A 13,456-nucleotide genomic window follows, 5' to 3' on the forward strand; every position below is an offset into this window, starting at 1 on the left:
GAACATATTGTGCCTGCATGCGTTTGTGTGTTTCGGTTCCTCCCAGTATGAAAGTACAGCCCGTTTCCCCTCACGTGGAGCGGCATAGTTTACATCTTGGCTGCTTTCCAAAGACCTTTCTTCGAGAAAAAATACTCGGCGTGTCAAGTAGAGCACAGCAGCCAGATGAAAACACAGCAGACATACGCTTCTTTTGCTCTTCTGGACTTCTTAACTTTTCAAAAGGCACAGCGACCATTAGGAGACATCATATAACATTCATGGATTCTACTTGTTAAATAAAGGAATAAAAAGCTTTAAATATGACAAGGAAGGCAAAAGTTTCTAATGCAGGAGCCATCACCCTTAATGGTGTTGCAGTCTATATAAATATTTATCATCTAATAATTGGTCTTTGGGCTTTAAAAGGTCACCATTGACACCCTAACCCAGCAGACCAAATCATAAACATCGCATCAGTCAACAACACAGCAGTCGTGCATGCTCATAAAGTTATGCAGAGTGATGCAAGAGCTCCCTGTCTTCTGATCATCCATGGAAAAGTCCCAGTAAATTGTTTATAATACATAAATGGCTGTAGGGATCGTTTTAAATCACTGCTTCTATTGTGTGAGCTGTCTTACTGAAGTTGTAACAAGACACTACTTTTCTCTAAGGTGTTATTCAAGCTTTCCAATGTCAACTGCTTTGGGGTGAAGTCCATCAGAGTAGCTGTGTCTAATCTGTGCACGTCCGTGTGCTCTATGCACTGTATTTTCGCAGCTCTGTGGCAGAATAAAAAATTCTGATGTAATGGTTGAAGAAAACAGGTGACGTCATGTTCTCCGCAGCGCAGCAAGCTGAAGAGTGGGCGCTTCTGTGCTGCCCATCGTCTGCAGAGACATGCAAGGGAGGAACGAAACAACAACTTTTGTTCGTGCTCATGACGGATTTGGAAGAAATTTAATATGATCCTTGCTAGTTCGGACAAGTCCCTGTACATTTCCATAACGCCAGTGTCTGCCATTCATTCCCCCTCAGCTCCTCCTCCTCCTTCTGTTTGTCTTCTTTCTCTGCTGGCATGTTACCAGGCAAGATAGGGCGCAGATGGCGTGCCTCTCTTTTTGATTGGTTGGCTGCACGCCGGTGGGCGTGGCTATCACGGGGCCTATATAAGCTTTGTTGCAGGGCTGTTTTGAGCTGAGAGCAGCTGGTGAAATAGAGAGGACGGGACGGTCAAGTGACCAGATTGTTGATCTCACAGACAATAGCTTTAAAAAAAACAACCTCAACTATCGACAACGGACCTAAACGACGGCATTTTAAAATAATACGTAAGTAAGCGGATGACTGTTTCTGCTGTCACTTCGCAGATAAAAACAGAAACATAGATGTTAATTTTGCAAACTCTTCTCACACAAAGGGATGTTTGGCAGTTTTGCAAAACCCAAACAACTTCTTTGGTTTATTTTAAATTTGCGTGTTTACCTTTCTTTCCTTTTTCTCTGCAGAAATCAGCTGAATCGACTGCAAAGAGGACAACAATGCGTGCTCTCTCTGCACCGACCAACATCAACAGCTCGCCCCCGTCGCCAGCTGACAGCAGCAGTTCCAGGAGGCTGTCGTGGGGCAGACTGGTGCAAAGACTGGCTGATTTCAGTGCATCCAGCAGCAGCGTCGACTCGGGCTCCAACCGTGGCAGCAGCAGTGATCTCTCAGACTCAGGTAAGCAGATGTGCCAAGATCTCCAGCTCCTCGTCCGAATGCACGCTTGCACTTTTTTAAAACCCGCTGCGTCTTTGCAACAGGGTCAGATTTTGCCCGTGACCTTTCTCCCTCGACTGAAGACCTGTTCTACGATCCCATGGAGGAGACCATCCTGAAAGAAGTGGTGGATCTCATTGCAGGGAGCCTGAGAGAAGCCAAAGACTCCGACTGCGCCTTACGATGCACCAAACTACTCATTCCCGAGAAACTTCTGGAGCACATCGGCCAGGAGCTCCTCCACCTGGCAGCCAGCGAGCCCTGCGGGTTGAGAGGGGCTCTCATCGACCTCTGCGTGGAGCAGGGGGACGTCTGCGAGAGCATGGGGCAGCTGTCCGTGGACCCCTACCTTGTGCCCACCTTTCAGCTGACTCTGGTGCTGCGGCTAGAATCTGAGGGGCTGTGGCCGAAAATTCAAGGACTCTTTAGTGCAAAGTCTCTATCCACCCCAACAGTGAGACAAGCTCTGAAACTGAGTACTGGTTTCCGTGTGATTAAGAAAAAACTGTATTGTTCTGAAGGACTGCTGGTCGAAGAGTGTTGAGTCAAAAAAACATTCATGTTTTAATGTATAAGCTTTTGTAAATCTCCAGTTAAGCTTACAGAAGGGCCTTATTGCTATATCAGTATGGACTAAATAGGATGGATTCTGTAATACTGTATGAGGATGGATTTCATCTATTTCTCCAACTCTAAGGGACCTGAAGTTTATGGTACATGACGCAGCCATAATATATCTGGCAAATAGGCATTTTGCACATACCTCAGTTTCTATTGAAACCATACGGCAGCTAGCTCCAGTCATCGAAGACCATTGTTTTCCTTCTTTCATAAAAAGCAATTCGATAATGACCTGCGCCGCAAGTCAACCATTAGGGACCTTAGTGAGTGCTTGAATTTATGAGAAAAAAAGGCCTTTCATTGCCTGCCTTCAGCAGAAGTGCAAGCTGAGATTTCAAGTGTTACTTGACCTTGTATCGGTGTCGATCTGTCCTGCTTTCAATATTATTTATTTGACATTCAAATACCCATTTCATTGCACTGTTTTTGTACTGTAATGACTGCAAATAAATTATTTTTCTAAGCAAAGGCCCTTTGTCCTGCTGTGATTTTTAATAAAAACCATAAATCTCTGTCCTATTATGGTCTTCAAGTTGGGGTTTTAATGAGAAAAAGCACAACATGCTAATAATCACAAACGTCTCAGAAACATCTGGCAGTAAATAAATAAAAGGCGGAGGCGTGACATCTGAGGAAAAGAGTGCTGGACTCCAAGTCCCGTCCAGCACATTTTGCACGTTCCCCTGAAAATGTGAACGTGCACTGAGCCATGTTTCCACGACCTAGTCAGCAGCCTGACAGACTGACGCACGCCAAATGTGCTGACTGAGCCTTTGTCTCCGCATTCCCCGTTTGTTCTCCGCCGAGAATCCTGACACACGCCTGACGCTTTTAAAGCATCCGCATTTATTTTCACATAACAGTAAAAATAAGACCGAAATAAACAAACAAAATAAGAACATAGGTGATAGTAAACACTGAGATAAATGGACAAAATATACAATAAATGCATGGATATTGCCCCTCCTGTGGCCTCTTTCAAAATATATTCTGTAATATGAAGCTAGTAGCTGTAAAAGTGGACGCATCTCTCGTTCTCTTTAATGTAGATCATTAAGGTGTACATGACACTTTCTTCTTTTTGACATTTAAAGGAGGTAAAGGCATGTTAAAGTTCCGTTCACATCAGACAAAGATAGAATATACGTGAGACTAACATCAGACGTGGGCGTCCAAGGTGTTGCATTATTCCTGCATAGTTTCAGAAGGTGCAAATCAACCCCCCCCCCCTTCATAGTTCTGGCTGCTAAAACTAAAAGACAAAGCATTCACCATGCCACTTAATTGACTACATAAACTATATGATTGACACCTTTAGGGTGAGTCCTAATCTCTCTGGATTCTGTTATTATACTGCATGTGAAGAAAAATGCACTGAATTCAATCTGTTTCACGGCTCTTGGTCAAAACCAGGGCTTGGACAACCCCCCATAAGGGAGAATTGTGTGATTTTCGTTGTTTAATCCAGCCTGGGTCGGTTTGATGCCAGTTGCTGCCTGTTTCTGTGATGAGTCATCTTGAGGTTATTAAAGCTTGTCTATTTACAGCCAGTAATGTGCTGGAATGATTCTGCAAACCTGGAGACAATAAAAGGAAGGAAGAAAGACTTTAAGATGGGAAATGTGTCAGTGGTTCGCCGAAGGTGATTATCTGGCGAACCTGCATTTATGCACGCAGCCTCAGCCGTGGAGGGAGGCTGTGATCTCAGACAGTTTGGCGCAGCTCGGCGTGCGAGCCCTCTGTGCTCTTTGGTACAGGTCAGTGTCCCCAAAATAGCGTGCTCTGTACAGCATTCCCTCCTCTGCAGGGAAAAAAAAGACAATCGAATCTCAGTATAACCGCCCAGGTTCAGTCTACAGTATACTCATGATATGGGATTCGTTTTACTAGCGCCAATACTTTGTTGTTTCTCTTTCCAACAATTATTGCGAAGGTTAGAAATATAATCATCCTCTACAGTCTTCTCCAGGTTCTTTAGAATCCCGCCGCTGAACTCTTTGGAGAACTGCTCCCCCACATAATATGGCACTTTCAAGTTTTCAGTTAGCCTCTTCTGCGTGTAACCTGCTGACCTGGGTTAAAAACAAACAACAGGGAAATAGGGGGTGGGGGGTATCTGTTAGAAGTGTGTCCGTTCATCAACCCATGCTTCAGTGCAGGGTAGGGGCGACTTACGGCCTGAAGCTCAGGCTGTACGGTGGGCTGTTGACCATGATTTGGCTGAGGGCTGACACAATAACCAAGATGAGGATAGGCATGACTTGCACAAAGAGAGCGAGACCTCCCTGCAAGGAAATCAAACTTTCAACACTCGAATCTTTTTTGCAATTTTTTCCCCGCATACGGAAAATCCAGTGGCTCGGTGTCTCCCCCTGCTGGTGAGCTTTTGCACCACAGCCACGGAATAGCTGCAGCTCGCAAAAGAACTTACGTCTCCTTGTCGCTCCCTCCTTTCTCGCCTTGGATTACGCATCCGTCCATTAGTGTACCCATTAGCGTGACCTAGATAAATGAAGTATATGTTAACAGATGGGTGCATAAATACCACATCTAGGAAAGATGAAAACAAGCAGCACTCACTTTGAGGATAGCCTCCACCAAAGAACATATTAAAAAGGTCTTCGGGTGAAATATCCGGCTCAAAGTTTCCTTTTGCTGGGCCTTGTCTTGAGGGATTGCTCTTCTCATCTCCACACTGGTCGTACTGTCTTCTTTTGTTAGCGTTACTTAGAACGGCATACGCGTTCCCAATAGCTGTAGGAAATGAGAAATAAAGGAGCTCGGTTTGGGCATCAAACCCAGAAGCTAATTTCACCGATTTGCAAAAAAGCTCACCTTTGAATGCCTCTGTAGCACCTGGGGCATGATTCTTGTCAGGATGGAATTTTAAAGCAAGTTTTCTGTACGATCTTTTCAGCTCATCCTCAGAGGCATCCTTCTGGACACCCAGGATTTCATAGAAGTCTTTGCATTGTTTAATCCTGTGTAGCAAAATGATTGAATTGCAGCATCACAGGTCAACTAGTACGTCTAACTAATCCCAGATGTATTTGAAAATCCACCTCACCTTCTCACGGCATCTTGATGGTCGGCCACGTATGGCTTGGACGTCTCTGAAGGCTTTGCTTCAGGTCTGCTGTCCTCACCACTTGTCTGCTGCTGTCCATTAGGAGAGTCAAAGTCTGACGGCATCTCTTCTTTGGGTGTGAATCCATACTGGGCGATCAGCTCCAGCAGCGCTAAAAAGGATATAGTTACAACAGTTTGTCTAAAACATGTTATTTAGAATAACAGCGCACATAAACACAGATCACCTTTATTTGTAGGTAATTGCTATAAATCATCACATCAGCAAAGGCTGAATAAAAAATCTACAAATGCATTTTCATAATAGCTTTTGGTTGCATGTTGCATATTTTCTTAATGGGATGTAAATTGGAAATACAACTTATATAGTTTGAAGTGCAACAAATAATGCCACACACACTTCTAAACCCAACAAATTCTAAAAATGACTCCGTTCCTCAGATGTGTTTACAATCTATAACCGGTTAAATGCATTTAGGCGGCTTCATGATGCATCATGGTTTTATATACCTCGCAGACATAAATTGCTAAAACAATATGGATCTGTGTCTTGCTGCATGCATTTCTCGAATGGTGAAATGTTATGGTCAAGTGTGATGAAACAAGTAAATTACATGATAAATGAGGAGGAACCTGGGTCCTGAAGAAGTCTCTGCATCTTTGACTTTTCGCTTTTCTGTCATTCCTTTGGGCAAAACACAACTACCAAATTTTTATTATCATCTGTGTCTTTAATAATATTAAGCAGGTAAATTCTGCAGCATAGTGTCCAGCTAGCTAGTGTGCTACCACAGGCCGCTGCTGCTCATCTGGGATGCAGGTGATGGTGTCGCTGAGGATGCTGCCCAGTACCTTCCACGGATCAAGGCAGCCTGCTCGGCTGTTTCATCTCACCTTTGGCTTTCGCCGTCGGGAAAAGTCTCTGCGCCTTCTCCAGGAACCTCCGCGCCTTCTCGGTCTGGCAGCACGACAACGCCGCGGTGGCGATGTCGATGCACCGCTCGGCTTCGTCCCTGTTCACTTCCATTGCGGCGGGACAGAAGCTAACTGGACCAGAAGTAAATAAATGCGCCGGCTGATGACGTCATACGACGGGCTCAGATGGAGCAGTCTGTCAGTAACAGCAACAAAAAAAATCGCCCGATATTTAATGAAGGAGGTCTGAGGGTAAAGAAACTGGGTCGGTCTGTTTTAATGTAATAACCAAGCTGTCGGTTCATATTGCAGTTTAACATCCCACCGCTAGATGGCGACAAAGCACGATTTCCCATCCTACTGTACTGGCGTCTCCTGGATGCAGCGCAGCAAAACTTGTAATATAGAGTAACAGAAAAAAGTGCCACAAACTAGATCACACAAGGACATTGTAACAGAAGTAATCCACAGTAATATGATGCTTTAAAAAGCATGATTGCTACCAGTCCATGATTATACAATTTGTGTGGCATTTGAGTAAATAAGATGGAAATTCAAACAATATTTTTTTTTAGAATTCATATTCAGCAGTGATGGCTTGCATGGGACAGGCCGTGGCATATTAATGGGAGTAAAATAAAAGATTTTTAACGAATAAGCCAATGGATTAAAAAAGAACTTTCAGAAAATGTTGATAATGAGCCAAGGAACAGATGATTAAATTTTGGGGTACTTTGACTTTGGAAGACCAAAGATCAAAGTAGATCAAAATCCAAGGGGTTTAGATAATAAAGCAACTTATGTTATATAACCTACTGCTGCCTGTATATGCACTGCTGGCATTGGTTAATTTGTCGGTATTTTAAGTTCAACAAAGTCCAATAAAGGAAGAAAGGACGGGGTTGTAAGTCTCAACATGTGGGGAAATGACCTGCTTGAGTGCTTTCTTTTCTAGTTTGTCATGGTTAGCAAAAACTCAAAAAGTTATCAACGGATTTTAATGAAATTTTCAGGAAATATCAATAACAGGCCAAGGAAGCGCTCCTTCAATCCTGGCGATGTTTCCGCAGGAACTTCCAAAGATCAAAGCTTGTAAAGCAACTCACCATGTTATGTAACCTAGTATTTCTGCCTTCATATGCGCTGCACTACGGGCGCAAACCACGATATGTGGGGACATGACAAAGAGAATGTGACACATTTGGTCGCCCCACTGTAATTGTTTTCTTATTTAAGTGTGAATGAAACATGGCTGTCAATACGTGTCTAGACAGCAACAGCTGCTCTCCGGGGAGGCTTAACAGGGAAATGAATAGGTGAACAGCAGATTGAGCGTCAGCCAATCACAGAGCGAGGCTAAGGCGGTATCCGACTCCTGATTGGTCGGTGTCGGCGCGAGCTCCGGCTCTTAATAATTCGCTGCAGCGCTGACGGTCACTCTCCCTTTTCACGGTTTCTGTAGTTTATCACACACGCAGCAGCTTTCCCCTCGATCAACACCTGGATTCTCGGGCAAACGGTGAGTCGTTTTGGCCGTTTTTACCGTTTTATTTTAACAGGCGAATTATCTGCGTTCGGCTGCGCGGCTGATGTCTTCACCAGATACAAGTCAGCATCATCGCTAATATGACAGCCCTCCTCAACAGCCGCACCAGCTAGCTTAGCATGCTAGCCCAAATTAATTAATATTCACCGTCCGGAGGTGTTCTGCATCATCGCGTCGTTAGCTCACCACACAGCCCTTGTTCTGCTTCTTGTCTTCCGGCTCAGAGCATCAACGACACCCTGCCACGATGACGGAGACGGAGGCGTTGGAGAAGAAGCAGCACAGGTCTAAAAATGGGGATGTTCATCCAGAGGCTATCCGAGAAGACGAGTTCGACCACACATACAGGGAGAAAGAGGGGCCTAAACCCGCCAAGATAATCGTGTGGAAAAACGTCATCTTGATGGCTTTATTACACTTGAGTGCCGTCTACGCCATATTTCTCATCCCCTCGGCATCTGCCTTGACCTTGCTTTGGTGTGAGTATGAGAAACTACCTGATATTTCTGCACCTTTTGTGCGTGCTTTTTGTCCTGTTGTGCCAGCAATCTGATCCTTCCACTAGTGGAGATCCGTGCATGATCCTCATAGTGCTCAGGAGGTTGTGGGAGTATAGATCGGGCGCAGCATCATCATCGGAGATCAAATGTCACAGTGTGGAGACAAAGGCAACATGCTGGGATGCGAGCTGAATCACTTTCTTCAGAATAAATGGCATGATTACAGCGTTATGGCGCACTCAGTCAACAGATTTTCTCCACCTAGTCATTGTCTCATGTCTGCTTTCAAGGATCCAGCCTCTGTTTATCTAGCATTTTACTCCATGGAAAGACGCGGCGTAAATTCCTACTTGCCTGTTTTCTTGCCATCAAATGTGCTGCATGTTTGCAACGATAGCGGTGCATTGTAAGGTAGGGAAGCTGCCCCCCCGGCTCACTTCTCAATGCTTTTCCTCCCACAGCCATGCTTTGTTTTTTCATAAGCGCTTTGGGAATCACGGCAGGAGCCCATCGTCTGTGGAGTCACAGAACCTACAAGGCTTCATTACCACTAAGGATCTTCCTTGGGGTTGCTAATTCCATGGCATTTCAGGTATCGCATCTCTGCAAAAGCATTTTGATAGTTAACCATTTTTCCCTCCAGTATGTCTAACGTCTGCCTCTGCTCGGACCCGCAGAATGATATCTTTGAGTGGGCCCGAGACCACAGGGTTCACCACAAGTATTCAGAGACAGACGCCGACCCTCACAACGCGGTGCGGGGCTTTTTCTTTGCCCACATTGGTTGGCTTCTGGTGCGCAAACACCGACGTGATCGAGAAAGGGCGCAAGCTGAATGTCAGCGACCTGCTTGCTGACGAAGTGGTCCAGTTTCAACGGAAGTAAGTGTCTTGATTGTGAAGACCAGAATTACAAGTGGAATAAATACACGTGCACAAACGGACGGAGTTGGATGGTTAAAATCACTGTGGTCCTAGTTTATCCAGTTTCTCAGGTGCTGCCACAGTGTAACGATAAGTCAGTCGCTACAAGCCTCTTCACACAGCTTTTACATGTGTGCCATCAGGGGCAGATTCCTGTCGTGGCCTATTGTGCCATCTGTACACATGCACATGAAATGTATTCACTATTATAAAAAAATCAACAAATTGAACGCGCTTATTCCTCAAGAATTACTCACGCACAGCCGTGTTAGCAGTGCAGGCTACTTGGGCCATTCTGGTTATACAAGGTGACGGCGTGGTTAATGTGTGTTTAGATTGACTCCGCTTCAGTGAAAACTGTGTCACGTCACCAGAGGCTGAGCGATGATCCCCCATGTGTCGTAGATCGTGACGGCGGTGTTTTGTCCCCTTGACAGGTATTACAAGCAGTCCGTGCTGCTCGCGTGCTTCCTTATCCCCACTTTTGTGCCGTGGTACATGTGGGGGGAGTCTCTGTGGGTGGCCTACTTCATCCCGGCCGTGTTGAGGTACACCCTGGTGCTGAACGCCACTTGGCTGGTCAACAGTGCTGCACACATGTGGGGAAACAGGCCCTACGACAATACCATTAACCCCCGGGAAAACAAGTACGTCGCCTTCGGAGCCATAGGTAAGTTATCCCAAGTTCACTTTCACCTATAAGAAGTGTTGACGTTCACGCCGCTGCACATTAGAATAGACCCGAGTGAGTCAGAGCCTCCCCAGTCATACTGACAACTATTTTAAGTTAATTTCAATATTTTCTGGATCAGATGTGGTAAAGCGTCAGTAATTGTTTTGGTTTTTTTAGGCCTCTCCCACTCCATCCACCCCCATTTTAAAACGTGTGAATCTAGAAGTGTAAAACATCTCTGCATGCACATGACAACAATTCACTAATATACTCGTATTAAACCCACTAATTAACCCGGTAGCTCGACAAAAAATGTATTCTGAGATCGGTTTTAGTATAACTGGTCATTCTTATTGAAACTGTGGCACCACTGAAGAAAATCATCACTTTAACGAAGGGGAGTTATTAGACCAACATAAATGAAGTCGTATTGATTCCATTTTGCTGGATGAATTAGACGATTTAGAGGGTGTGACCTGCAGAAAGCACATGGTACCCGGCTTCACTCCTTAGCATAATGGAGCCAGTGTGTGATGTGACGTAGCATTCGCCGCGGGTAATTAATCGGAATACTGAATAAATAAAAACAAGGACACAAATCTCTTGCCTAGGCAACCTGCGGTTGATGAGTCACAAGTGCTTTGTGGATCGGGGATCAAGTGATCATTAAAACAAGCACAGGAAATTAGTAATCAGGATTTTTTTTTTTTACAGTGTAGTATTTGTGTACAGAATATTTTTCTGGCTGATTGTCGAATCATGCTGTTTATTTTTTTTACTTTAGTATCGTAATTGTCTTTATTTTGTTCTTACAGGTGAGGGATTCCACAACTACCACCACTCATTTCCTTATGACTACGCCACCAGCGAGTTTGGCTGCAAGTTGAACCTGACCACTTGCTTCATCGACCTCATGTGCTACTTGGGCCTGGCGACGGACCGCAAGAAGGTGTCCAGGGAGGTGATCCTGGCCCGGGCACAGCGCACCGGAGACGGGAGCCACCGCAGTGGCTAAGTCTGCACTACCGCATTTGGAGAGGAAACTAAAAGAAGAAGCTCCACAGTCTTTTGACATTTCTCATTCTCCGATGATAAAGGCCAATTTCGCAAGGGCCTTGACCACACTTTCGCTTTCCCTCTCTTTCTTTTAGTTTAAGGCGGTTAAGGCATTTGCTTTTCTTAACACTTGCCCTCTAGTTCTGTCAGCACCAGATTTATTTAACAAACATATTCTCTGCTGTTGTACCAGGTCTGTGCGCGTTCCTCATTCATAGTCTCGTATCCAGTCAGTTGTTATTCCAATATAACCAAAATGGAGAATGGTGGAGCGAGATAACCTTGTTATTGCCTTTTCGTTGTTGCATTTGAATGCAACCTTGTACACTCCAGGTACTCTGAGGCACATAAAGATTTAAGGGATGCGAGTTGACGATTGCTTTGTTTGAAAAGTCGCTGGCTGTGGAATTCTGTATGTGTTCTTCACATTTCCCCTGACAATCCAAAAACATTGGTGATCGGCGACTCGAAATTCACCCCCCCCATCTATGAGTGACTTGTGTGCCCAGTGATGGACTGGCGACTTGTCCGGGGTGTATTCCTGCCTCCCTTGACATCGATTAGTAGTAGGTGGGAGATAGGAGAAGATGGATGGATGGAGGTGGGAGATAGGAGAAGATGGAGGAGTGAGGAGGACGGAACCATCTAACCTAATGATAAAAGCGATACCAAACTGTAATGCACTTTGAGCTACGGTGTGTTGACTCAGTTTTGTTCTACAAACCCCCCCGAAAAAGACCGTTGAGTAGAAAAATGGGAAAACTGATAAATGTCAACAAACATTTATCAGTGTATCGTAGCGCGACCGGGATCGACGCACGGTTCAATTTTAAGCATCTCAAAAGGTCGCGCCGAAGGTCGTTTCTCTACTTGGCAAACATCGGGAATGTTCTGTTAGCGCTTTATTTTTATTTTTTGTTCTTTTTTTAATTCATCGTGGCTTTGCTTCTTCGTGTTTTGTCCCGACCCATCTGCAGCCGAGACCTCAGCGGCTGACGTAGCGGGAAGTCATGTGACAGCTCTGGCGTTGCGAAACCATGTGCCACCCATGCATGATGATGTACTCTAGGTGTCGTAGTGAGGTGTTTCGTCCGTGACTCTGGCGGCAGAACCGTGTCTGATCTTGTAGTGAGATGTGGAGCCGCACTGCTTTTGGACCATCAGAACTGTTCTTGTGGGGGGAGGGACCAGACACTGGATCTGGTTCCTCTTCCAGGTTCTGCCAGGTGGGACTTCAGGGCAGTTAGGCCCATTAATGTTGCTCTGATTCTGGTATGTGGAATGCTTTTGTATTATATATGTATTTTTGTTTTTTTTCCTTATTGGTAAAAGGCCTTGTGCATTTCAAGAATTAGAGTTTATAAAGTTAGTTAACAAGTTAAAGCACTAGTTACTTTTCCCTGAGAGTCAGGATACAATCCAAGGCCTTATGAATTGCAACCGTTCTTGCTCTGTCATGAAGACAAATCCTCAAGCACTTAAACCGTTTGTGCATGATGAGTTTCCAGGTCCGATATTTATTCGATCATTTTCATTCGCTGTTGAGTTATTCAAACGAAGGCACAATACTGTAACTCTAAATTGACACAAACGACTGGATTAGCTAACTCCAAACACGTAGACGTGCTTCAACCCAGTCACAGCAGCTCGGCACCAAAGCGGAGGTGCTCTCGGGAATTTTCAAGCACTTAAAACAAGCCCGACGGAACATTGGAACCAACAATTGACAGCGAAGGACAGGACGGATCAGACCATTGTTACTCTGAATGATTATGTAAAATCTCGACTGTATTCTGAAAATAAAGTTAACGATATTTTGAATACACTTAAATTCCAACCACTTGTTGCTGTCCTTTTCTCTTTTCTAAGGGGGGGGATTTCCTTTCCCTCCTCTGGTTTCACATAAATGAACCGACAGCTGCAGATCTACTGTCTTAAACAGTAGATCAACTGTGGGAATCATTTTAATCTGGTTTCTAGGAAGAAAAGCATGTGACTCCACCAATATTGATCCAGCTCTGTCTGGCCACAGCCAATTTCTCTTTAAAACAAGTCATTTTTCATTTTTAAATATACAGTTTGAGCTGTGTCTAATATCTGATGTAATACTAGATTAATGTGCAGTTTCCCCTCAGATGAGGGAGGCACACTGAGTAAGTGTTTTACTCTGAGCAGAGAAGAATGTCGGACCAGAGTGTCAGACTTCTGCACCTTAAGACATTATGATGGCTTCTGTGATTGCATTCTTGTCAAGAAAACAAGCTCAAGCTATCTCAATAAGAATCTTGCTGCCTATATACATGAACTTAAACATGCATTTAAATTATTTTAAACAAACATGACGGTTCAGTCATAGGAACGGTTAACACAATCATGTTTTCAGTAGAATTCA

The 13,456-nt window shown here is 44.6% G+C and overlaps 3 protein-coding genes across 3 annotated transcripts; 2 read left to right on the forward strand and 1 right to left on the reverse strand.

Annotated features, from left to right (window-relative positions):
• The first annotated feature begins 1,157 nt into the window (after positions 1 to 1,157).
• Positions 1,158 to 2,832, forward strand: ddit4 (DNA-damage-inducible transcript 4). The gene is made up of 3 exons (XM_057025938.1): positions 1,158 to 1,313; positions 1,491 to 1,704; positions 1,788 to 2,832. Exons 2-3 carry the CDS (start codon positions 1,524 to 1,526, stop codon positions 2,285 to 2,287), a joined length of 681 nt encoding a protein of 226 aa, XP_056881918.1. The 5' UTR covers positions 1,158 to 1,313; positions 1,491 to 1,523; the 3' UTR covers positions 2,288 to 2,832.
• A 51-nt stretch (positions 2,833 to 2,883) lies between these two features.
• Positions 2,884 to 6,648, reverse strand: dnajb12b (DnaJ heat shock protein family (Hsp40) member B12b). The gene is made up of 9 exons (XM_057025857.1): positions 6,346 to 6,648; positions 5,432 to 5,603; positions 5,200 to 5,345; positions 4,945 to 5,118; positions 4,796 to 4,866; positions 4,540 to 4,649; positions 4,264 to 4,436; positions 4,024 to 4,165; positions 2,884 to 3,941 (listed from the first exon to the last, which is right to left on the reverse strand). Exons 1-8 carry the CDS (start codon positions 6,476 to 6,478, stop codon positions 4,044 to 4,046), a joined length of 1,101 nt encoding a protein of 366 aa, XP_056881837.1. The 5' UTR covers positions 6,479 to 6,648; the 3' UTR covers positions 2,884 to 3,941; positions 4,024 to 4,043.
• Positions 6,649 to 7,739: 1,091 nt separating this feature from the next.
• scd (stearoyl-CoA desaturase (delta-9-desaturase)) lies at positions 7,740 to 12,901 on the forward strand. The gene is given in 7 exon segments (XM_057025864.1): positions 7,740 to 7,885; positions 8,137 to 8,391; positions 8,874 to 9,004; positions 9,090 to 9,217; positions 9,219 to 9,293; positions 9,773 to 10,005; positions 10,824 to 12,901. Coding segments are annotated over 6 exon segments (999 nt in total). The 5' UTR covers positions 7,740 to 7,885; positions 8,137 to 8,159; the 3' UTR covers positions 11,024 to 12,901.
• The last annotated feature ends 555 nt before the right edge of the window (positions 12,902 to 13,456 follow it).

The sequence above is a fragment of the Takifugu flavidus genome, chromosome 1 (assembly GCF_003711565.1).
Source record: "Takifugu flavidus isolate HTHZ2018 chromosome 1, ASM371156v2, whole genome shotgun sequence".
In the NCBI taxonomy this organism is placed as follows: domain Eukaryota; kingdom Metazoa; phylum Chordata; class Actinopteri; order Tetraodontiformes; family Tetraodontidae; genus Takifugu; species Takifugu flavidus.

Excerpts from the sequence above, each read along its gene's own strand:
- ddit4 (XM_057025938.1), top strand. The coding sequence starts at position 1,524 with ATGCGTGCTCTCTCTGCACCGACCAACATCAACAGCTCGCCCCCGTCG. Across the intron at positions 1,705-1,787 it reads CAGTGATCTCTCAGACTCAG|GGTCAGATTTTGCCCGTGAC; the intron begins GTAAGCAGATGT and ends TCTTTGCAACAG.
- dnajb12b (XM_057025857.1), bottom strand. The coding sequence starts at position 6,478 with ATGGAAGTGAACAGGGACGAAGCCGAGCGGTGCATCGACATCGCCACC. Across the intron at positions 5,604-6,345 it reads CCCGACGGCGAAAGCCAAAG|CGCTGCTGGAGCTGATCGCC; the intron begins GTGAGATGAAAC and ends TATCCTTTTTAG. Across the intron at positions 5,346-5,431 it reads CATCAAGATGCCGTGAGAAG|GATTAAACAATGCAAAGACT; the intron begins GTGAGGTGGATT and ends TTTGCTACACAG.